The 26,369-nt window shown below is 42.4% G+C and overlaps 1 protein-coding gene across 5 annotated transcripts in view; it reads left to right on the plus strand.

The window, feature by feature from the left end:
• Positions 1–2,661: 2,661 nt before the first annotated feature.
• The window catches only part of epha8 (eph receptor A8), a 96,419-nt gene continuing 72,711 nt past the window's right edge, over positions 2,662–26,369 (plus strand). For 2 of the 5 annotated variants that reach the window (XM_079578244.1, XM_079578246.1), the window contains exon 1: positions 2,665–3,009. In XM_079578244.1, the coding sequence (XP_079434370.1) occupies positions 2,922–3,009 (88 nt within the window). In that variant the 5' untranslated portion in view covers positions 2,665–2,921. Of the gene's footprint in view, positions 3,010–26,369 lie in introns of all 5 variants that reach the window. The other 3 variants (XM_079578245.1, XM_079578247.1, XM_079578248.1) reach the window with 2 other exon arrangements.

Consider the following 26,369-nt stretch of genomic DNA (forward strand, 5'->3'; position numbering starts at 1 on the left):
CATGTGCTCACACATCAACACACCTCAAAGGAGCACGCCAGTGGCCTTCTGTTTTACTGAAAATCACACAAATCAATAAACATCTTCACATCAACAAATCAACAAATGCAGATTATTATTTTAATGTGTTATTTTTTGTGATAAGATGAGACTTTCCCCCAAACAAGCCTCACTCAGCATAATGAAAATATCCGCTGAATTTTCTCCAAATCTAAAAATAAATTTTTATCTCACTTTTAAAGAAAAGTGATATATTGGTCATGGTTTTGTGCAGCAACAATTATTTATAAAACAAAGCAGATTAGTGTTTTATTATAATACAACAGAAATGTAATTTATCTCAGATGATAATGGCTTTTCGCATTTACATAAACGCAATATACTGTTGTAGCTCTGGGTCAAATCCCAGCTTGGACTAATTTGATGTATGGCCTTCCCTGGTTTGCTCCTCATATCCGGTCTACGCAATATTGTGCCTGTTAATAAAAAGTTTGTATGTATTAATGTAATTTAATACTGAATTTGACCAACAAATAACATGTTTTAATTTCAGATCTGTGATAACTGATAAGGATCACAAACAGATGAGTAGATATGGATGCTGCTGGGTACTTGTTTCTGCGGCTGCTCATAGGCACAAGGCTCCCCAGTTGTTGAGAACACAGACAGCCCAGTGTCCGGGCCCGGGCAGGAGGGGCAGAGGAGGGGCAGAGGAGGCTCTGGCAGCAGCGCTGCTTGAATGTGCCTCGTCTTTAGCAGGCCAGCTGCATAGATGTTTCTGCAAAATAATGAGAGACACGTACATAGTTTTAAGCTCACAATTAATGTGTAATAATACTGCATTATCAGAGGCAGTCGGACGGATTAAACCTCTGTGTCTTTAAGGCCCGCGCAGCAGGGCGCGTTCAGCAGTGAAAGCAGAGCTGTCCTGAGCGCACAGGCGGCACCTTTTATCACTGCTCTGCTGCAATCAGTTTTTAAATATTCTCTTTTATTTCAGTTCATGCAAACCTTTGTGTAATGAATAATTTGAAAAAGGACAGAAAGAAATAATTATTATTGATGTTTTTTTTTTTATATTTACAACAGAATTAAATCATAGATATTGAGAGATCACCATTATTTAACTGCAAAATTACAATTGTTTAAGCAATTCAAGCCTTATTTAACCTTATTTAAACCTTATTTAAGTTAAAACCGTATTATTATTATCATTATCATTATCATTATCATTATTATTATTATTATTATTATTATTATTATTATTATTTTTATTTTTATTATTATTATTATTATTAAGTGAACTAGAAAATCTACTTTCAAGTTGCATAAAAAGTATAAAAAGCTTTCGCCTCATTATGAAGGATGAACCACACGCTTCTCACTTATGTATGTGTGGCCCAGTGATGAGGCATTGATCTGCGCAGGTGCAGTCTTATTCCGTGTTGTGGTCAGTGTCCATGAATAACACTCGTATCTGCGCGTAATGACTGCGAGGATATGAAACACAAATCAATAAGTGATCATTGTCCTGGAGCCCAGACACACTGTTCCCGTATCGGATCAGCAGTCGGATATTTGCCAATGGGAAGGAGAGAGGAGAGGCAGACTCCAATGACAAATGATGGCAAAGCAGAGCAAGGCCAGAGGCATCATCATCACCTGAAGGTTGTATCTACCTGTCCATGCAACTGTTTCCAATTAGATTTATAAATAAACCAGAATTAACATGAGGCTAAAACCAATTAATAACTGGACACATGTAGCGATATAGAGCTTTTTTATGCATAGACACCCTCAGAAAACAGCAAAGAGACAGCAAGGCAACGTTCCAAGATCTAGACAACAGCAAACTATTTAAACCGGGCCTCAAGAAAAAACGATACATTTATTTTATTTTCCCAGCTAGAGACTGTCTTCCAAATGTATTATTATCATTATTATTTAACATAAATGTTGTTGTTCATTATTATTATTTTTCCTATTATTTCATTTCATAATTAATTAATTAATTAATTAATTTGACTGGGGCATTGCAAGTCTGCACAAAACAAGAGTGTATAGCTAGTGCTAATTTTAAATTCCTGTCCCTCGTTGGGCCTTTCTACACTGCATTAAAATCTTTATAAAACTTGCCTAAATATACACAATATAAAATTCATCCATGCACACAAACTCAGTGCTATTAACTCATGTGTACAGTTTTGGTTCAGCCAAGACTTAATCTTCGGTGAACATTTTAAACTCATTATGATTATTCTTTTTTAATTTAGTTCATGCACTCTTTTAAAGTTGTATTACATTGTCCACTGCACACATTTTGCCTTAGACTAAACACCAGAATTATTTACAACTTTGAAAAGTATTCCAATACCACATATGACCTGGAGCAGGTGCGTCCACACTCCCCCACTGACAAACGCCAGACGAGAAATACACTTCGTTATGTAAGTCACAGAAACCCCTGACAGACTTCACAGACTCAACTCCGTAGTAAATAAGAGTCGCCTATTTCGAAACACTTACCGCGTAGGGCCGTCTCATCCCCGCGCTGTAATTGGCTGCGGACACTGTGACAGACAGGCGCGGTCCCTCCCCCTCTGGCAGCCTCTTTAAAGTCAATGTATGTATGAATGTATGTGTGTGTGCCACAGAGCCGGCAGACTGAAGCCAACCAACCCCGATGAACGCGCTGCTCTCTCTACCCTCTCCGCGCTTCCACTCGCCTTTCGCTGCCTCACACACACGCACACACACACACATACACACGCGCGCACCTCTCCGCCGGCTGCACCCGATCTCCATTCAAGCCCGGGACTCCGACGAGGCAGGAGAGCGGAGAGTGGAGGAAAAGTGGCAAGCCGAGAGAGCGCGGGAGAGAGCGGAGTGGGGATACGAGGGGTGTGAGAGGAGCGCTTACCATGGCTTCAGATCCGGGGCTCGCTGCCATGCTGCTCTGGACTATATCCCTGCACACTGTGGGCGCCGCGGCGACCAACGCCAACGAAGGTAAGCCCGCTGCTCATTTGCATACAACCTGACAGCCCGGATTAAGTTCTTGACTGACAGAGATCCTGCAAGACAAAACTCTGGGAACTGCCAAAGTTTGATGCTCGCCAGAAAACTCCCTGCAGCTTCTTAACCTGCTCTCACTCTTAAGACGAATTAAGAGGATCTCAGACCTTATAGTTTCTCCTCCTCTGGTAAATGAATGAAATCTGAATAGCGTTCATTAGCTTGACTTGTAAATTTGTTCAACTGGGTCCGAAAAAAGGCTGTTTCTACGTAGCGTTTTTGCATGTGAAACTGGGCCCGGAAGGGCTTAAAAAGATCCACGGTAAACGCTTTTGAAAGTCCTTGAATTTGACCTCGATAAAGGTTTGTATACTTTCATTGTTGGTGATGCGCTTGTTTGAGTTTAATCAAGTTGTAATCAGGTATAGTTTGTTCATTGGGTCTGAAGTTCGATGGTTGTCAGCTAATTCTCCTGCAGAAAAACTTTGAAATAGATCAAAAGTAGTGGATTTTATGTGAAAGAGGGGGGGAAATCCTGGGAGAACTCGACAAACGAATCACATTCATGTCACACATTCGAACCACAGGCATATCGTTCAAAACAAATAATGCATTTATATGATCAAATGTGTATAAAGTTGATCTTTCAATTTTCTTTCATGTGTTTGTATTTGTATTAGCATTTCTCCTCTGTCTTGGCTTTAATAGTAAGGCACAATTTCATGCACACAAAGTTTCCATTCTGTTTTAGTCATAAACAGAAGGTACTTTTGGACATATGTTGCACACACCACAATGTTCACCTTGTGGGGTAAAAGCAGTTCAAATTAAAAGTAAATAAGTCACATGTTGTGGATATTTTTAAAGAAATATGTAATAAAAATGTTAAAAACCAAGATGTAAATCTACTGCCGCAATTTTCAGAGTTACAGACTGATTCACAAAACAAACAAACAAACCTAATAAGCGTAAATTGTGCATATTTTTTCACCTTGCAAAAAATTTCCTTGAAAATGTATTTTGTCATTGTACATGCATGCGTATAAAATGTGTGTATCCTGTGTCTCATCTTTCCATCTTGTTGTTGAGCTAATGCCCCACTCGCAAATCCCCTGTTTTTTTTTTCTTTTCGGTGTGTGCCTGAGCGAGCCACAGTCAGCTCTCCTGAGGTGACACGATCCCTTTCTCTGGCCTTCAGCGCCGCAACATTTGTCTTCAAAGAAAATAAATAACTATACAGATTTGTGAGAGAGATCAGGAGATGATATGGCTCACCTCCTCCGCAAAGATTTAAAGAATAGACTTTATATAACAAATTACATTTAGACAACGCACACAGAATCTCTTGCTGAGTGTCCCGATTTCTGGAACTCAGGAGCTGTGACATGTAGAGCTTTTCTACAAACCACGGTTTGACTCCAGGACAACGAAGCTTTGGAAATGTTATAAATTACGGGTCTGCATAGAAAGTTTAAAAAAGTGTTTTTGACTTTAGTTCACTGACAAACATTTCTTATATGAATGAATTAGGCCTATGACAAGGTGGAGACGTCTGAAATGTCTGGTGAAAGTATTTCAGCCCTTGACTTTGACCTGGAAAAGGTCAAATTCGGATAGTTGCTGGTGCTTAATTACATGCATTTTAATTGGTTTGGTCTATCATTTGAAATCATGAACATGACGATGTAGAGAAGTTGTTGTTTTATGATTGAAATCTCAATTTATAATTTATTATTTTTTAATGATAACGAAAACCCTGTGGTTAAATATGTGGTTTAAATAGGCTCCATACAGTAGTTGAATAAAGGTTGTTATCTTATTAATTTGAATATTTTGCTGAACATAAAATGGGTTTATTAAAGTAACCATTGTATGGATAACCCCTCGTCCTCCGCCGCCTCTGTTTACAGCGCTTATCATTATTTCACCTGTTACGAGTGCTCCCTGTTCGCCACTTCCTCCTGATTCACATTCATTGTGCGTCAGAATGTAGCTCTTTGCCTGATTTACACCATTACACTGACCTTGTAATACCTGCTCTTAAATTGTACGCTTGGCCAATAGGCAGCATCTCGGCACAGAATGAGGAGCAGTCGCCCCTGTGCCGTTCACATTAGCTGCAGTTAACTTTCAGCTCGGCTTTTTCCGATGGTCCGACATTTCACAGTGACTTTAGTACTTACAGCTGCACGTGACCTCACAGTGAAGTGGCTCATAATATTGTGGACCAAATCATGTTTTTTATGCAAATGTGTTGGTCTACAGGTAATTAATTAATTATACATATATTCCATATATATATAGTCCATCGTTTCTTGAATTCAAAGTTTGTGCCACTGGCCAAGCTTTTGTCACTTTGCATCTATTCTGTATCTCACAGTGAGAAGGTCCCGGGACCAGTGCCCAGGCCTGGCAGGGCCTTTATATGTGACGTTTTTGAAACAGTTTAATACAGTTTCAAACTAATATAATTACAGCATTTTGTTTACAAACAATGGAAGAGGGAGTGCCTGAATTTTAAATTGTTATTTGTTTCCAAACTCATTCCTAACTTTCGTAATGCACTTCTAACATCGTAGTTCTTCACAGGGATTAGTTTATAAACTCGTTTCACGACTTTCAGGGAGCAAAGCTGTCATGGTATAAACAACAACAGCAGTTAGTTCAGCATCGATAAAAAGACTTTATATTTACGTAGATGCTCGGTGACAAAGATCTTTTCACTGGTATCTGCTTTTACTGTACTGAAGGACCGTAAAGAAAATAGCCGTGGGGGTTTTGATGAGTCCTCTGATTGTCTCAATCAAATACAATGTTTCCCAAGTATGAACTCGCTGACATTTAGCAGAGTTTCTGCATTAAAAAATCATTAAATGAATTATCCAAAAATAAGGTCTAAAAATCATTAAAACTGGCATTAAATCTAAATTTCCCTCAGAATATAAATACCTCTGAGAGACAGACCCAACAACGACATTGGTCAACTATTTTCACTGCACACATTTGTCAAAAACACAAGAACTGCAGTTCTGACTGAAATGTTCAACACTCTTTAGCTCTAAAGTTTCCTGTTGTTTCCAGTTTAGTTTTGAACATCTACATTTCCCTCATTCTCTGTTTGAGTGAAGGTTTACAAATCTCATGAAATGAAATATGGTTTAAAGATTTTATGCATTAGTGGCATTAAACATATAGTATCTAAGAATTAAAAACCTTGTTTGGGTTTTTGCCACTTTACATCGTAACGAAATAGACTCAAACCTCATGGTCATTGTCTACACATAGAAATGCAACTGTTTGTTATGGTGATGTTGGTTTGGATCAAGAGATGAGATAAGTTTGGTTCTTGACACAACCACATTGTCTAACCATGAAACCGGCACTTCACACGGTACTCTTTACTGTTTGCAATGGCAGTTTTGACATAGATTAGGCACAATTTAGCACTAAATACAACTCATACTTTTGTTTCATGGTGCTTTAAAATCTGTATTTTTCAAATTCGCTAAATTGACAATGTGAGCAATAATTAGCGACGATGAATTGTGCCTTTTTTCCAAATTGCTCATCTTCCCATGATCTATAGCCTAACATGCACTTTTAAAAACATATACAGGCTACATTTATGAAATTAAGAGCAGAAATGTGCAAACAAGCGCCTAGTCTTAAAAGAAGACGCTGTTACAGAGAACTGGGCCCTCAATGCGTCCTATAGAGATTAGTGCTCTCCTTTTTAACGATGTCGGATGAAGCCGTCTGAGATCCACACACTCACCACTCTTTGAAGAACAAATCCACTCTTCTTGCTCTTCTCGTGAATCGTGTTTGTTGTTATTCGCTGAGGAGGGGTGTTCCCAGTGTGCACTTGTCCCCACGTACACTCTCGTGGTCTGATGTTACTGTGTGTCTAGGACATGGACCAGCCCCTGCCTTCCCACCGCCTCATGAAAAGCCCCACGCTGCGTCCAGGGCCCAGGGCTAATGAGCGAGCTGTAGGTGGATGATTATTAGCACATACCTCTGCTGCAGTGCGAGCGCAGGCTGACAACGCCAACCGGCAACAAAGCAAGATACATTATTCTCACCATGGAGCGAGGCATTTAGGAACAAACACCAACGGCAGGAAATGAAGATGTTGAGAAGGAGGCAGACTGCGGGGAGTTTTTTGCTTTTGTGCAACCACAGATTTGACCCTGGCGTGTGATGTCATTTTGATCACTGGGATAGACTGTGCGTGCGTCTGCTGTGTGGTGTGACGATAAACACAGTCTTGCTCTGTGGAACTGGCTTGAAATGTAGGTCAGTGCCTTTTATGACGTAATGCATCGTTATATCCCGTTAAAAATGTTGATTTAGGTTCAGTAGTGATACATGTGTGCCAACGAGAATTCTGTCCGTGCCTTATTTATTAAAGTTATTTTCAGCATCAATGAAACACAATTATTTTGAGTATGTTGGTATTATTGTAATGTTGTTCGAATGAGAAGTCTATGTCATCCCAGTCAAGATAATACAATTAAAGTATATCTTCCATCTTTTGCCGTTATAATTCTTTGACTTTTTCAGTGACACGCCCTCCACACTGCACAGAAACTATTAGATTGAGATACTGGGACAGAGACATTAAAGGTGAGAAGACAAAGTGAACACAGAAATTATATTTTTCCAAGATGCCCTTCATGATCCAAATGACTGAGAATTAGTTCAAAGTACGGAGTCGGAGATATCTGTCAATCCGGATTTATACTTTGGGATTATTGTATTGCGGACGGACAATGTCATCAGCAGACATTGATGTGTGCAGTCCAGAGTCTCTTTCAAACTTGGCGTATGGTTACTTAATTCGTTTGGCATATACTAGAAAACATTTTACATACGAAAGCAAACATTTTTCCTTGTGCTCATAATTATCAGGCATAATTTAAACAATTTAGTTTCAAACATTTTGTCACATGCCCACTTTATACTGCAGAATATTTTGTAACAGTGTGAGCCTATTCTCCAAACACCTGATTATAACTATAAGTGTCCACTAACGCTGAAACTTTCAGAATATGTATTCCTGTGTTCGTCTATGCTCCTGGTGGCTCGCTGCTTAGAGCTTTATGCTCCTGGCGGGATAAAATCGGAGAGGCTTTCGAGGTTGTGAACCGGTGGCTCCCCCTGACTGCCCCTCTTCTCCCACGGCTCTGGCCTTTATTGAGACATCAGGCTTGTTAGCCAGCTGTCGACTAGAATATTGGAGCTAGCAGATCAATAGCGGTTCTGCTAGTCCTCCAGAGCAGCGGCGGGCTCCAAGAAAAAATCGGTGTCTCTTGAGCCCCTTAGCCATTAACAGGAGGTGATGTCGGACTGACCAGAGTTCAGCAGCCCACGGGTCGGCTTTGGCGCTCCCTCTATATTCCTCTGATTGCTGCACTATTTTTTTTTGAGTAATTTATGTTTTTCTGCTCTGCTGGCGTGTGGGCTGGAGGAATCCTCAGAGAGACTCACAGAGAAGAAAGCAAAGCAAAGCATGAAGAGACAGCCACGTAGGTTACCGACACCGAATAAAAACATAATTGATACTTGGAGTGGAAAACCTTCTATTACAAGCACCTATAGTAACCCCCACGTTCCCAAGTGATCATTATATCTCTGGGCAGCAGTGACTTTATATACAGTAATAAAAGGGAGAATAATTGCAAATGATATGGGTCAAACTAGGGATGCACCGATCTGATACTGGTATTGGATATTGGAGCCAATACTGGAAAAAATATGATATCGGGTATCGACTACAAATATCCGATACTGAACTGCCACCAGCTTTTACCACCTAAATCTAAGTGAATACGGGCATGCTGTATGTCATTGTAAAGCTAGGAACTTAGTTTTAAACTTTGCAAATGTGTTTTTGATCGCCGCGCAAAAGTTTGCGGTTAGCAATAGCATGCTACAGCTAGCGGGTGCATGCTAAGGCTAACAAACACTAATCAAGGCTGGGTCAGAAAAGAAATACCTAAAGAAGCCAAATAAAATAACCACTGCTGAAGCCAAGTGTTTGTATTTTAGTTTAAGAAATAACTGTAGTGTTTGTAATGATCAGATCACTTCATGTTAGGTGTTTATATTAATGTAACTTAAAGTCATATACCTAAGGATAATTAGTCTAGGAAAGTCATCCTTGTTTATCCAAGAGTTTATCAATAAATATAATTGATAATTTATCTGTAACATGACAATAAAATATGACTTTATTGATTTGCAATGGAGAAGAGTCAATTGAATTTTTCACTCAGAGAAAGCAACTTTTAAGAAAGTCTCTTGGTATCGGTAAATATCGGATATCGGCAGATTCTCAAGCCCCAGTATCGGTAGCAAAAAAGCTGGATTGGTGCATCTCTAGGTCAAACATCACTGGCAATGATACTGGACAGCACAGTTTCAGCAAGTTCATTGAAAATAGGTACACTGAGTAATTGGTTATTGCACTATGAAGTACCATTTTATGCTGAGGTTTTTTTTTTTTTTAGCTTTAAAGGCAAAGCTTCATCATGATATTAAAATATTGGTGTGACATTGTGGCCCTCCGTCACCCTGACGTGTATGGCTCTGGCCGTAGAAGAGACAGACAGTATCCGTAGTGTGCTTGACAGTGCCATAATAGCTTGTGCATTGGCAGTGTTAGTACATCCCTCCTGGAGAGAGATCTATGGTGTTCCCTTCCTACGAACTGATGAGTGATGGAGACGTGGCACAGTAACGCAGCGTGTGATACTGACTTAAAGAGAGTGACGGAGGGATGCTCTCAGAAACCCTACGGAAAAGAAACAAGCACGCGTTCACAAAGAGAGGACAATCTTGTGGAGAGAGAGAGGCTGCGGCACTTCCATCTGAGGTGCCTTTATCAACTACACCCTATAGAGCCACGAGCCGATAATTTGCCGCACTCAATTCCCTTCAATCCATTAAAGGATTTAAATGTTCATTAAGTTTGATAGAAGCCCAGTGAAGGTGTAATATGCTCTGATAAACGCACCCAAACTGGCAACCTGTGCAATCGCTGCTGCAACAGACCACTATAATAAGGTCAAAGAAGTTTGTCTTTACCTTCATAACATTTAGAGAAGGGTGCTGCCTCGGTGGATCCGTTACGAGAGTTTATCTTTTATTCCGTCACGGTAGAACATTTGTGATTGGGCCTCTTTCTTGACCTAAGTTTTTTTAATTGTGGCTTGAATTTGTTTTCGAGAGACGCCAATAGAAGATATTATTTAAAAGGTTCTAACATATATATACATGTATGTCTAGCTGACCATTCCTTGCTTTACTTTCACGCACAGTCTGTATCCGGATGAATAAGACGGAGCTTTTCAGTGAGCGATTCAACACAACCTTCAATGTTTTATTTTCAGAGCCTTCTCAAAGAACTCCTCATCCATTGTTTTATTGGCCCGACTTATGTAAGATTCATTCAGAGCATCTCACTTTGAGGTCAAGCTCACTGCCTGTTTAAATGAAACTGTCTAGACCTTTTATAATAGTTTTTTCCTTTATACGATAGTGTTTATGTCTACATATTCTGTAAAATTCTTTAAAAAAAAACCTTTAATCCTCATTTTGATGTGAGTGTGACTAATGCTGCGTATGTGTTAATGTGATTGAAGGACATTGGTTTAAGTGAATTATGTCTTACTGAATTAAAAGTTCTCTTAGATAAAATAATAGCATCTCAGCTTTTTACTTCATGCATTCCTGTGGTCTTATGTCTAACCCTGAGTGTTTTGTGAACATTCAGTTCACAAAACACCACCACTTAAAACTGCAACACTTTTATTTTTTACCATAATATCCACCTTGTGTAGTTCAAAAGAGCAAAAACAGCCCATTCTTTTGGGTATTGATGATACAAATGTGACAGAATGAATGTTTTAGCAGGGTTGTTCTCCGCCAACGACTGGGGGCGTTGAATATTGCTGTTGAAAAACCCTACTTCCTCAGTGTTCGTTCTCTAGCCCTTGCACTTCGTCTGCTTTGGTCCTAGTGGGAGCAGTGCTCTACAAGAGCAGGTAAAGATTAGCAGCCTTTCATTCAATCCAAATAATTATTGAATTAGTTCTTTGGTTTGGTTCCAGGGGAGTGCGCAAAGCGCATGCCGACAGCAGCAGCAGATTGGGCGTGTGTGGCCTGTGCTGAGTAGTTTCCCTCTAAGCAGACGTAGGAAAGTGGTATAGTTACCCATGTCATCTCCTTCTTAGGTTAGCATGTACACAGGCGGTAATCTATTTAATGTTTTAATTCACTACAGGTTCTACACTGTGCGAGGCCATTCCCAGCACAGACCCACACGGCTGCCTTGTTTACCCACTTTGTTTTAGCCGGTAGCCTTCGCACATGCACGTGTTGGGTTGAGTCATGTGACACAAATGAACTCAAACGAAAAATGTAACCTTTGACTTATGAAATACCTCTGTACGGTAAAACAGAAATAACTACAGCATTTTAACTTTCAACTCTTTGTTTTTTTTCCTGTTTTTCAACCAATGCCTGTTTCTGCTACTGGTAAAACCAAAGGTAAAACTTGGACCATAACACAAATATATATTTTTTTTAAATAGATTCAATGATGGAAAGAAGATGGCAGTACTGGGCCTAATGTTGACTTGGCTTGGTCTGATGGAAGGCTCTGAGACCATACTTAGATGCATATTAGCATAAAAGCCACTCAGAACGCCACAATAAGGAAGGGATCCAATTGAGCGGAGAATTGAGTGCTACTGTTTAGCACCGTATAGCACCGTATTTTGTGTTAGTATTTTTTGTCAAGGAAAACATTAAAGTTAAGGTTACGGTTAAGGTATACTTTATTAATCTCCGTAGGGAAATTAATTTGCTGGGGCGACCTGTAGGAGCAGTGAGCTGCCAGATTGGGCCGGCGCTCGGGGACCCATCTCCATGATGTACAGCCAGGCTGCAGGATTCACCTATTGTACATGTTTTTAGTGGTAGGGGAAACCGGAGTACCCGGAGGAAACCTGCGCAGACACGGGGAGAACATACAAACACCCGTCCTGGTGGGAATCGAACTCAGACCCTCTAGCTGTGAAGCACGAGCGCTAACCGCAACTACCGTGCCGCCCATTTCTTTTACAGAATATAAACGCTACTTTTTGTTTTCTCTGGATAGCCATTATATTCGTTGGTAGAGCTGGGGCTAAGATATACCAAAACTAGCTTTTGCAATTATTATGCTGCACCAGCACACATGGGGGTGGGTGTTCTGTGGGACTGGGACAGGTAAGCTGGGACTATCTATACGCATGATGACACAGTGATCTTTGAAGTGATTTTGATTGGGGTGATGGATCTCCTCTTGGGCCTGTTTCCATGAGCAAATAATGCATTTTAGTGCCTCTAATCTGCCCATTTGTCACGACCAGATGTGATTAATATGTGGAATGGGAGGAGCCATGCAGAAGTCATTGCTCATGTGATGAAAACACTTATCCCCATGCACGCAGACAGCCACGTACGGTGTATCCTCCTTTATCCTCAGTGGGAGTGATATTAATTCTGCTAAATGTGAGCCGTTAGTCTTAAAGGTGGCATATCAAGTGTAATCTCTATCCTATACATAAAGACTGTTGCAGATAGTAGAAAAGGTGAGGTGAATAAATCATGCGAAAGGTATTTGGGCAAAAGGTTTGTAATATTCAGTTTCAGAGTCTTGCATCAGTGCTTAGCCTCGGAGTTACCTCAGCTTTGGTAACAGTGGTATTTAGACTCCATGTTGAGAGGACTCCGCCGTTTATGTGCTAAATGAAACCTGAAAAGAGTCTCTGCCGGTTCTGACCTATTGACCTCTCCTGAATCGCGTCTTCTCTCTGCGGCACATTTGTTATTTCACTACAGCGCAGTGAGCAAGACAGTTATAAATATGGCTGTATGAATAACCTGATTACAGCATGCGCGGGTTTCAAGATCACAATATGACCTCAAATTATGGGGGCCTTGTAGCTTCAGCAAACTAATGGACAATTACTTTGTTGTTCTAATAAGAAACATTTTGTTTTTCTAATAAAAATTAATGACTTTTCAAATGATTTGACATCAAGGACACACTAAGTGCCAATGCCAAGCTGTTTGTTGTTTTATGTGTTTTCTCCTTTAGCAGCAAACAGACCTTTAACTTAAGGTGTGTGGCACATTGTGAGGTATAATAATTCTCATTAACTAAGCAAAAGTGAATAATGTCAGATCAAGTGTGGCATTGAAGTAATTACAATGCATTTTTTCATGATAGTTCAAATACAACATAACAGGAGAAACAAACACAATAGGAGATTACTTACAGTGTTGCACTGAACAGAAAGAAAATAGTTATTTCCTATTTGCATATATTTCTTTTGTACAATTTTATTTGTAATGTATTTGGATGCAAGTGTAACAGTAAAATTATTGTATTCCACTTGATACTGGTGTTAATCGTGGGGCAGCGCCCTCTAGTGGCGGCAAACTCTATAAATAGTGCGGACGACGTGAGCCCGGCACCATTCTGTCAATGCGCAGCCGAGGTAAGGTCACGGTTGTTGGGGTGTCTGTTTAAGTTGTATTTCTACATTTAATTATCATTTGTATGAATGTCGTATGATTGTAGAATTATTAAGGACATGTTTTAGTTATATAATTTCTACATTTTTATTTGATTATTTGTTAAACCACCACTAACGGTTTATAACGTGTACCCCCCCCCACTAGCTGCTATGAGTGTTGGTGTTCCAGGTTCAAGGCTGACCAGCCGTTTTTGTCTGTTGCACAGGTACATTTATTTATTTTTACATTTATTGTATTTATTTTACCATTCTGTCAATGCGCAGCCGAGCTGCTATGAGTGTTGGTGTTCCAGGTTCAAGGCTGACCAGCCGTTTTTGTCTGTTGCACAGATAAAGAACCCTTGTGAAACAACCCCGTCTCCTGACCGTTACTAAATAACACAACGCAGAGTCATCCACGTTACACTGGTGCCGTGACCGTTTTCTGTGACAACATCGAGCGGAGGTTAGCCTGTGGACACCGCGACGCAAAAGCCGCCCGGCAGTTACATCCAGGATCCAGCGGGACTTGCCAGCGCCAACTGCCCGCCCTCCACGCATCAAACTCGGGGCTGCTCGGGCTGCTCGCTTCGGCCAACGTCTGGACCGTGCGTCAACTGGAGCGCGCGCCCTCGGAGCTACGCAGTACGCACCCGCCCTCTACGCATCAACCCGTGGCCGCTCGCGCTGCTCGCTTCGGCCAACGTCTGGATCGTGCGTCAACTGGAGCGCGCGCCCTCGGAGCTACGCAGTACGCACGGACTCGTTGCAGCTCAGACGAGGTGGCAGTGATCTGCATCGGTCCTTGATGCTCTCAGGTTTTACCATTGATGAGGTTACATGGTGTTTGCGCTAAAACTGAATGACTTTATTTTACATGTGGCTTTGATGCAATGAACTTTTTTTTTTCCTTCTCCCCTACAATTCTGAGTGTGATTTGGGCCAATTTTGAAAACTATTTTAGTTTCACCTCAAGTTTTGTTTTGTGAAGTTTTACATTGAGTCATGGAGAGTACTCCTGTTGGAAGAGGGAGGGGCCTTCCAGTCTACACCTCTAAGCCTTTAGCTAGTCTAGGCAGAGGTGCTCTTTTATTTTATCCAGAAGCATCCACACCAAAGCTGAGCTATGGTTTAAAACAACCTGGCAATGTTTCTTCTGTGAACCCAAACTGTAATGTGCGCCCTGATGCACAGGGAAATGAGGGTGTAAGTGAACAGCTGCTAACTGATATAGCGTCACACATTGGCCTTTCAATTGGTGAGAGTATTGCATCCTGCATTGAGTCACGTCTGAGCACTGCGCCTAGTGCAGTTGGGGCATCGTTAAATGACCCTTCCCTATTGAATGTCATTGTGCGCCAGGACGTTAAAGAGCCTGTGAGTTTTAAAGGGGATGGTAATGACACATGTTCTGTTCAGGAGTGGGAGGTTATGATGCTGTCATATATGAAGAAAAGGGGCATCCCTGTGTCAGATCAAGCGGATGAGGTGCTGTTGAAGCTCACGGGGAGGGCGCGTGAAGTGGTTAAAGTGGGCATACGTAGTAAGCGTGTGTTGACCCTGACTGACGGCCCAGAGCCCATTTTTGAGATGTTAAAGCAGCACTTCAGTGACACACTGACCTCTAGTTTACCACTAGCTGACTTTTATGCGACAAAACCCCACTCTGGTGAACAACCCCTTGACTACTGGCTAAGACTAAACAGAGCCCTAGAGGTGACTGAGGACTCTTTGAAAAGACAGAATAAAACATTTGACTATCTATCACGTGATTTGGCTGCCATGTTCATTCAGAACTGTCCTGATACTGAACTGTCACTCATTTTCAAGTGCAGACCACTGCAAGAATGGACTGTCGCTGATATTCATGACAAGTTGGTTGAGCACTGTAGAGACCATAAGCAGGCATCTAAGCAGAAAATAAACACTGTCTTGTGTTCGCAGCGCCAGGAGGTTGCTGCTCCTGCCCAGAGTGTGAATCCCACTAATGCAAAACCGTCACAAGCTGCTGTTGTGTCGCCGCCGTCTGCACAGCAGGCAGAGGGTTCACCTGACCGCCTGGACAGAGTACTTGCCCTGCTCGAACGTGTACTTGCTCAACAATCACAGCAGCCCAGATATGTCAGTAAGTACAATGCACGCGGCCAGCCCTCCAAAGTCAAGCCCCTAGCGCCCTGTGCCGTGTGCAGTGATAATGGCCACACTACTCAGTATCACTGCAGGTCCGAACGTCTGTGCTTCACCTGTTTTGCACCTGACCACACGCGCGCGGAGTGCCCAAATGCTGTCAGTAAGCCCAGTGTTGTTAAGTCCACAGCGCAGCAACAGGAAAACTAGCTGGCCTGCATGTGGGAGGGGCAAGTGTTAGGCCTAAAAATGATTCCCCTAATGTTAATGTGAGTGATGAAGAGGAGTTTATCTATCAAAGTATTTGCAAAGAAAGAGAAATGGGACGCACACCCGTAGTTCAAAATGTTCAGAGACTTCAGCAGCATGATCAACTATTCTATGAGAATGTAACACTGAGCGGGAAAGTAAAAGTCTCTGCTTTACTAGACAGCGGTTCGATGGCCTGTACTCTAAGTGCTAGTCTAGTCCCCCAGTTGCTGCAGCAAGGTGTTATAGACCCCACCCTTGGTGAAACGGACGCTGTATTAATTGGATGTGGCGGGTCCAGAACTCTACCTGTGGGTGTGTGTGATCTCACAATGGAAATCTATGGCTGCAGTGTAATTGTCCCGACTCTCGTTGTCAATGGCCAGAGCGAAGATCTGATTGTTGGCAGTAACCTGTTACGGTACGTGATCAGTAGACTGAAAAGGGATTTCCAGAGCCAATGCCCTTCAGTGCTCACCTGCGGGAGTGATGCAGAACGGAGACTGTTGAGTTTAATGGCAGGAGTGGAAACTGAGGATGTCTCGGATGTGATCGGAACTCTCAAACTCAGGAAAGCTGTTACTCTGGAGCCTATGACAGAGCACCTAGTGTGGGCAAAGCTGCAGTACGTGGACAAACAGTTGGCTGGTAGTGAAGTTATTGTTGAGCCAACAAGTGCTAAATCCAGTCCGAGAACAGTCATAGTCGGTAGAGCTGTTGCACTTTTAAGAGCTGATGGCTGGCTGCCTCTCAAAGTAATAAACCCGTCCCACAAATATGTCACTCTCAAACGTAATGCTAAGATAGCTGACGTCTCTTTGTGTGAATCAGTGGAGAAGTTTGGTGCTCAGTCTGTTCAGCAACAGGTACAGATTCAAAGTGCTAGATCAAATGTGCCCAGTCTTGTTTCAGATACCTCCACTTTACCGGACTGTCCCCAATTTAAGTCGCCGTGTTCTGACTCTAGTTCTCTCCAGTCTAAATTAAGTGAGCTGGGTCTGTCAGACATTGATGTTGAGTCATGTCAAGTTTCCCCTGAGTACAAAGCTAAGCTTGCTGAGCTCATTGTGGAGTACGAGTCAATTTTCTCCAGAGACAAACTAGACTGTGGCAAGGCTACTGGTTATCTGCACCGTATCAGAGTCCTAGATGAAAAGCCTTTTCGGCTCCCATGCAGGCGCATACCACCAACGCAGTATGAAAAACTAAGACAGGCCTTGGATGAAATGGAGGAGCGTGAGATTATAAGAAAGTCCAGCAGTGAATTCGCGTCACCTCTCGTGCTAGTCTCAAAGAGATCAGGAGACTTGAGAATATGCAATGATTTCCGCTGGCTCAATGCACGCACAGTAAAGGATGCGCATCCGCTCCCTCACCCCGCCGACGCCCTAGCTGCTCTAGGTGGTAATGCCTTCTTCTCAACTATGGACTTGACCTCAGGATACTACAATGTGGAAGTGCATGAGGAGGACAAGAAATATACAGCTTTTTCATCACCATTCGGATTGTACGAGTACAATAGGATGCCGCAGGGCCTTTGTAATAGTCCGGCAACGTTCATGAGGATGATGTTAAGCATCTTTGGCGACCAGAACTTTATGAGTCTTTTATGCTATCTGGATGATGTTTTAGTGTTCGCCCCAAATGAAGATCTGGCCCTCGAACGTTTGCAAATGGTGTTTGATAGGCTCCAGTGCCACAACCTCAAACTCGCACCAAAGAAATGCAACTTCCTGCGACGCTCAGTTAAGTTCCTTGGTCATATCATTAGTGCCAATGGTATCCAGTCTGACCATGATAAAGTTGCTGCCATAACCTCCTTAAAAGAGTCAGACCTTATGGAGGATGGCACTTCAGTCCCCTCACAGCGTAAAGTCCGCTCCTTTCTTGGTATGGTTGTATATTACCAGCAGTTTATTGAGAATTGTTCAGCCATAGCCAAGCCGCTGTTCCGACTCACGTCAGGGTCCAAAGGTCCACGTGGAGCTGGTAGAAAACGCCACCAGACTCGTAAAAAGTTAAAAACTGACGACTGGACTGATGAATGTAAGCTGGCTTTTCACAAACTGAAACAGGCCTTATTAGACCAAGTCGTTCTGGCACATCCAAACTTTAACGACCACTTTTTGCTCTCAGTTGACGCCTCCACAGATGGGTTAGGTGCTGTCTTGTCGCAAGTTCCTCCTGGTGGCACAACAGCAAGGCCTATCGCATTCGCAAGTAAATCCCTCACTTACGCCCAGTCAAAGTATCCTGCGCACAGATTAGAGTTTTTCGCATTAAAGTGGGCAGTGTGCGATAAATTCCACCACTGGCTGAGAGGTCATAAGTTTACCGTGTGGACGGACAATAATCCATTGACATACATTTTGTCCAAAGCTCGTCTAGATGCTTGTGAGCAGCGGTGGATTGCTAAACTTGCGCCTTTCCAGTTCGATATAAAATACATCCCTGGTCCCCGAAATGTAGTAGCTGACGCCTTAAGCAGAGAGCCGTTCGTACAGTCCAATGCATCCCACCGTTTAACAAGGGTACCGTATAATGAGTTACTTGCTGAGGCTGCTGCTGTCGGTGCTAATGGCGTTCAAGATGCTTTTCGGTGGTCTGCTAACCCACCTGACATGACATCCGAGTGTGGCCAACCTGTTGTTCAAGGTGTGGCAGTTGCTAGGTCTGGCTCGTTATCATCGCTAGAGGTCGCTGCTGTGCTTAATGAACTTAAAAGCCGCGATTCAGACTTGTGCTCACACGCGTTGCTCCTGCCCCAGTTCACGCAATCAGTCCTGTTGCCCCCACAAATTGACTCTCAGGTTCTCTCCCACAATGAATTAAAGGACAAACAGAGAAATGACACAGATCTGAGCAAAGTCATTTTCTATGTGGAAAGAGGAAGGAGACCATCAAGGAGGGAACGTGCAAAGGAATCTGCTGGTGCAAACAAAATATTGCGGGACTGGGAGAAACTAACTATGAGAGATGGAGTACTATACCGTGTGAAAAAGGATCCCGTCAATAAGAGAAAAACATACCTGTTTGTTGTCCCCCTCTCATTGCGCCACAAAGTGCTAAAAGGTGTTCATGATGAGGCTGGCCACCAGGGGCAGCAAAGGACTTTGTACTTAACAAGACAGAGGTTTCACTGGCTAGGGCTCTCTCGGGATGTTATGGACTATGTTAAACACTGCAGGCGCTGTGTAGTAAGCAAAACCCCTGAGCCTGAAGCCAGAGCGCCTTTAGAAAATATTAGAACCTCTGAGCCCCTTGAACTTGTCAGTATTGATTTCTGGACAGCTGAAGATTCTGCTAATAGGTCCCTTGATGTGCTTGTTGCAACAGACCATTTCACTAAAATGGCGCACGCCTTCTTGTGTCCTAACCAGTCAGCCAAAGCAGTCGCCCATCAGCTGTGGAACAACTACTTCAGTGTCTATGGATTTCCAAAACGTTTGCATTCTGATCAGGGAGCCAATTTCGAGAGTGCTCTGATAGCGGAATTACTACATGTTGCAGGCGTGCAAAAATCGCACACTACTCCCTATCACCCAATGGGTAACGGCTCGTGTGAAAGGATGAACCGTACTATTGGCAACATGATTCGAGCACTTCCACCAAGAGCAAAACATCGTTGGCCCCAAGCTCTAAAGTCACTGACGTTTGCATACAACTGTACTATACACGAGACAACTGGCTATGCCCCATTCCTGCTCATGTTTGGGAGAGTTCCGCGCCTTCCAGTGGACGTTATGTTTGGCTCAGTGCTCAAGGATCCGGAGGTTGTGGACTATGACCGCTATGTTGAATCCTTGCGTCAAAACATGAGAGAGGCTATGGCAGTAGCACAGTCGACAGCAACAAAACAACTTCAGCGCCACACTGAACTGTACAATAAGAAAGTGCGCGGTGCTCCTGTTGAGGTGGATGATCGTGTGTTATTGGCCAACAAAGGTGAACGTGGCAAAAGAAAGCTCGCTGATCGCTGGGAGAATAAAATCTATGTGGTGGTGGAGAAAAATGATGAGAGCCACACATTTAAGATTCAAAACCCAACAAATGGACAGATTAAAGTCGTACATCGCAATCTGATAATGCCAGTGAACTTTTTGCCCTTACCTGAAACCGAACTAAATAACCAAGAGGAACAAATATTGTCCCCCGTATCGAGTTCAGTGGACCTCAGTAGGTCTACAGTCACTGAGGCATCCTCAGAATCGGCAGAGTTTAGAACCAGAGCATGGGTGTCGGAGTTACCATCAAATACGGGCAGTGTGACAAATGTGGAGGATGCTGTCCCGGACAATGTCCCTTTGAATGAGCCAGAGAGTGGTTATGTGGACTCTAGCCTCGCACAAACCCCTGTCCCTCACCCTGACCCAGAGACTACTGTGACCCCTGACTCTGACATGCCTATCGTCCCCACTGTGACTTCAGCTAACGCAGTAACTGACCATAGGTCTAGAGCTGGACGTTTACTGAGACCAGTGACTCGACTTATTCAGATGATGCACCAAAAATCTGTTTCAGTCCTGTAAATTTTTTTACGGACTTCAGTACCCATTTTTTTGGGGAGAGTTTTGCAACATTTTGGTGATGTTGGCATTTTGAGTTTGTACTGTTTGTTGTACAAGCGTGATTTTTGTTTTATGTACTTTGAGGTGTACCTGCAGTTGCATTTTAACAGAATATGTAAGTGGGCATATTCTATTTACCCTATGTGTGTAGATGGGTTTTGGCCATTCCGGTCTCACACTGATCCCTCGGGGATAGTTATTTTGCTGGGTTTTGTAGCTGTGTCAGGTGCTCGACATAACCTCGCTAGTACGGTTGGGAACTAGAGTGCTTTATATGTTTCCTGTACACATAAGTATGGATTTTACACGCTGTATTTTTTTTTTGTACCCTGTGCAGTGCTGGTCTATTTTTTTTTGTTTTTTGTTATGGGTCAAGTGGAATTCAGCAGAGGGGAATGTAACAGTAAAATTATTGTATTCCACTTGATACTGGTGTTAATCGTGGGGCAGCGCCCTCTAGTGGCGGCAAACTCTATAAATAGTGCGGACGACGTGAGCCCGGCACCATTCTGTCAATGCGCAGCCGAGGTAAGGTCACGGTTGTTGGGGTGTCTGTTTAAGTTGTATTTCTACATTTAATTATCATTTGTATGAATGTCGTATGATTGTAGAATTATTAAGGACATGTTTTAGTTATATAATTTCTACATTTTTATTTGATTATTTGTTAAACCACCACTAACGGTTTATAACGTGTACCCCCCCCCACTAGCTGCTATGAGTGTTGGTGTTCCAGGTTCAAGGCTGACCAGCCGTTTTTGTCTGTTGCACAGGTACATTTATTTATTTTTACATTTATTGTATTTATTTTACCATTCTGTCAATGCGCAGCCGAGCTGCTATGAGTGTTGGTGTTCCAGGTTCAAGGCTGACCAGCCGTTTTTGTCTGTTGCACAGATAAAGAACCCTTGTGAAACAACCCCGTCTCCTGACCGTTACTAAATAACACAACGCAGAGTCATCCACGTTACACAAGTACAACTGTAAAATACAGTATTCTTATTTCACTGGTGTTGTATGTTATTTATGACTGCATAGTTTCTTGTCTTTCTGTCTACACAAACTTCCGAAGCCCATATTTAGTTTACTAAACTTAATACTTGATTCTTCTGTTCAAACATACTTGTGGTGCGTTCTAGGCAACTGGTAACTGGTAAATTTCCCACCTCCTACTTGAGAAAATGCCTTGGAACGTCGCTCGAAGTGGGAATTACAACTTGTAAACTCTGAGATGTCCAGACTGCTCCGAGTTTGGCGTGGAGGAGTGTAGTTAATGTTAAAACTGTAATAAAACCATGCAAAGCATCAGTCAAGTGAACGTTACTTTAGATCACAGCCTTCAACATCATGTTATGTAGCATGTATTGAATTATATCTGGTGTGGAGAGACATTCATATAACGTTAGCATCATATGAGCTAACTGTTGTAGCATTCACTGTTTGTTTACACCTTTATTCAGTTGAGGTCGTAAATTGTAATTTTCAAGTGAGAAAAATACAATTTACTAGTTGCCTGAAACGGACCATAATGATGTGAAATTCTTTGATTTCAAACAAGTGCTAAAGATCCACCTCTAGAGCAGCGTCCAACTGCAGTTTGTGGAGAGCCCTGTTCAGCGGCTCTGAGCTGAATCCTTAGGCTCTCGATGGACGCAGAACAAAGCCTGTTTATCCCGCAGAGGCTCGCGGCTGAGGCTGCTCTGTGATGACAGAGGAAGAGGAGGCGGGCGTTGGGATCCCTGACATGAGCTGCTGTGGGCAAAACTAACACATCCATATTGCATCTTGTCGTCACATAGAGACGGAACATATGCTTTCTCTCACATTCACACTCCTCAGTTTGTAGTTGTACTTGTGCTGGTCTTTCAGTGGCGCATCATTCTAACTTAGCTCCCGCTGACTTTCTCTTTTTGAATGATCTATCTGTGCACTAGAACAACTGGAAATTAGATTAAGCAGGCTTAGGACCAGCACACAAACTTCACCAAATTGCTACTTTTGCATTTCTTTATCTTTTTTAAAGCCACTATATCACTATGGTTTACCGTGGTGTGTTGCAATACTTCGTAGCTTTTTCGAGAGACTTGGAAGTTTCATCTTGTATATTTATGTGAAAATGAGTAAAATTAGTTTGTACGTCAATCTGTAATTGTATTTTAGCAAGGCGTTTTTTTCTTTACACCAAATCAACCAGAATGTGTATCTTTGCTTTGAATTTTGAAATAAATGACACCAACACATCGTAACCTCCAGTGAGAGTGATTATGTACACAAATTAAACATTACTATCAAAGGTTTTCTGACATATTGCAGGAAATTGGTTTACAATTTTAACACATATTTGCTGTATTGTTTTCACTTTACCACAACGGTGTTTCTGAAGGAAATGTTGTAGCTGGACCATGATTATTTTCATTTAGTTCTGGCTGATCGAAGCTAGTTCAGAGGGCTGTCAGCTCGATGCGATGATGGAGTTGTTGAGAGATCTGTACATGTTTGAGGCTGCGTGGGGGCCTGCGGGTGAATAGGGGAATAGATAAAGACGTTTATTTATTCAAGAGCAGAGGCAGGGGGGAGAGAGCGGGCTGTGCCGAAACATCCCAAAGATCTAGAGGCTGCAGCACGCTTCTTATTGATAAAATATCACTGTCGTCTTGACTATTCTTTCTTTTCCAGTGGATGCAGCTAACCCCTGCCTGAACTCTCTCTATCATAAATCGATAAGCCGAAAGCTGACTTTGTTAACCTGTGTAGTGGCGGGCCTTGCTCCAAGTCAGGTCCTCATGTTCAGTAGGCGTCACACTCAATGTCAAGATACAGCCACTCAATGGCACTTTGTCTCTGACTGTTGGGTTTGTTTATAAAGTTAGAAGCGTTTTTTTTGTCTCTTTTTTGGAGGATTTTTTGTTGCTTTTTCAGCACTTTTTGTTGCGTTTTCATCACGTTTTTTATCTCACTTTTTTGTTGTTTTTTTGTCATGTTTTTGTCAGTTTTTCATTGCTTTTTTACACTGCTTATTTGTCACGTTTTCATCACTTTTTGTTGCTTTTTCGTTGCGTTTTTATTGTTTTTTTGATGCTTTTTAAAGGTTAATGGACGACGTATGTGTATTATGTTGAAGAGACAAGTGGAATATAGATGGTAGGCTATATTTGTTACTGAAAATGTCTGATAAAGGGCATTAGGAGGTTACATCCACGTTTAGGGGTTGTGCCACCGACCATTGTTTCAGATAAAAGACTTCTGCTTTCCTCTGTACTACAAAAGAAGACTTTTACGGCTTGATTATTTCTGTATGAGGTGTTTACCAAGGTTTATAGCCCCCAAAAGAGCAGTCGATGATTATACGCTACCATTTGTGCTTCCCCTCTTTGAACATTCAGTTTATTTGTTCTAAGCTGCAACTGTTGTGAACACACTCGAGTATAAGCGCTCGGCCGCAGTGAAGCTGAGAGGTCCAGAGGAAGGAAAACTCATGTAACTCATTACCATTTATGTAGTTCTTGATATCCATGTTTTGATGTAGCATTTAGTGGAGCGTGTTGTTTCATGTGAGTGATACATTTTGCCTGGAAAATTGGTCTAAATTACCCTTCATTCCTCTCAATACAGGAGGGACTTGAGGGCCTGTTTTGAGGCCATATGCAGCTCTATTATCTGTGTGTAATTTGAGTGTTTTACATGCTTATTGAATGCTGTGATGAGACATTTAACTGCCTCGTGCATGTTTGATTTGACTTTGTCACATCACAGACACAAGAGACACATGTCAAATTGTATTATAATAGTTCTGTTGACTTCGTTTACTGTAGGGAGACGAGGAAACAGCGGCAACAGCTCCACTTCCTTTAGATCTTCACTCAAAATGGAAATAACATGGACTTGGGTTGTTTTCACATCTAATATTCATACATCAATTGGGGACCTATGGGGGATATTGTTGTTTCAGTAAGTGTGCCACATACTTACTGAAACTTTTATTTTATTTAATGGGCAACATGCATAACATTTTGCAAAAACAATGCCAAACTGACTTCAAACAAACTAAAACAGACAGCAAACCATTTGTCCGGCGTGAGCACCAGCTTTATCCCTCTACCATCCTACAGTATACAATGGCAAACTCTTAAGCCAGGGGTGCTCAAAGTGTGGCCCGAGGGCCAAATACGGACCTCAGACCAATTTTTGGTGGCCCACAGTCTTCTTGTTGCATTGGCACACATCTTCAGACATGTTTAAAAATTCCACACAATTAAAACCTCAAAAAGTAGCATTTAAATGTGAGACTGAGGTGGCCTTAAGGTTTCACACCGGAACAAAAAGGTGTGGGGCCATAGACATAATAAATAGTAGACTTCTTCTGCTCACTCTTCCCCATTTACGCCAATGCCAATTGTTCGAGCGAGTCCATGGATTTACAGACTCCTCCCACCCAGCTCCGATTGAGCATGTTCCTAAAAAGGGCATAAGGGCGGGATCTTCACTGTAGACTCGGCCCTCGCGGGGGGGTGTAGTTCGGTCGTAACCGCGCCCACGCCGTTAGCTGAGATTCTAACAGCCTGTCAATCAAAGTCAGTTCCTCATTAATATAGAAGCATTCTAAAATGTACTATTCAAAAGCCCAGCTGGTTTCTTACTTATACCCTTGTTTACTTGTACCTAACCCAGCTTTATCGCAGGAGCAATATATAGCTGTAGAAAGTTTAACATTAGGTATTAACATTTAACATTGGCGGTACTGCAGCAAAGGCGGCCCCTGCGTGGTGGTCATGAAACAGTGCTAACCGTGGCTATTGTGTGGGGCACAATTCAAACCTCTCTTCAGCACCTGAGTGAATGTTTTACTGCACTGACCCCTGATCTTGGGCCCTCCACGCCATATACATTTTAATATGCCTTCACTTAAGCAATGAAATTGTGTTATTGTTGGAAGTCGTGACCTCATAGTTCCTTGTTCACCTCACGTAACTGTCAAATATTTTCAGCATATTGTTCTTTGCATATACACACACACAGACAGAAGTTTTTTTCTGCGTTCTCTTGGACACTGAGCCCCTTTGTTGATATCCCTCAGTTTTACAAACACTGCACACTTTATTGTCACCATCAGACCAGCCAAAATTGTTATAGAAATAAATAGCAGAGAAGCAGTTCAACTTTTCCATAATCTCAACACAAAATTCAGTGCAGACAGCGCTTTTGCCGTCCACAGTAAACATGGCCCATATGAGCCTCTACAGAATCAGACGAAGACGGGGTCAGAGCGAGTGGGCAGTGGAGTGGTCTGATTGGGAATGGCCTACACTCATATCTTATTTTAGCAGGCGCTCCGTATGGCCGTGTATGACTGCCAGGCGTGGTGGAAGCTGCATGATGAAGGGTGGAGGAGCTCGGGGACTGGCGAGCCTCATCTCCTCCCAGGGGAACGGTGTGAATAGCAGCCCATAGTGCTGCCGAAGCCTCTCTTCCTCCCCAGGGACCGCACTCAGAGGGGTATAGACGCATGGCTATTTATAGAGCTGGTAAAGAGGAGAGGTGAGCATGAGGAAGAGGAGAAGATGAGTGGAACAGAAGAGTGTGAATGCAGATGACAGAGTAGCGATGTGCAGCAGATAGTGTTTTGCCATCTTGTGAGTAGTGGCGGAGTCTGGGAAGCATAAATAAGAAAAGTAAGGAAAGAAGTTCTGGTCAGGACATGGGTTGTTTTTCTAACTTGTCCTGCCATGTAATCCCTCAAATACAATCATTCAAAATTATTGCACTGAGCCACATTAGTAACTATAATCATGCAGTATTTCTGTCTATAATGCCATCTCAATTAAAATAATTGTAATAA

Source organism: Gobius niger, assembly GCF_951799975.1.
Source record: "Gobius niger genome assembly, chromosome: 20".
Taxonomy (NCBI): Eukaryota; Metazoa; Chordata; class Actinopteri; order Gobiiformes; family Gobiidae; genus Gobius; species Gobius niger.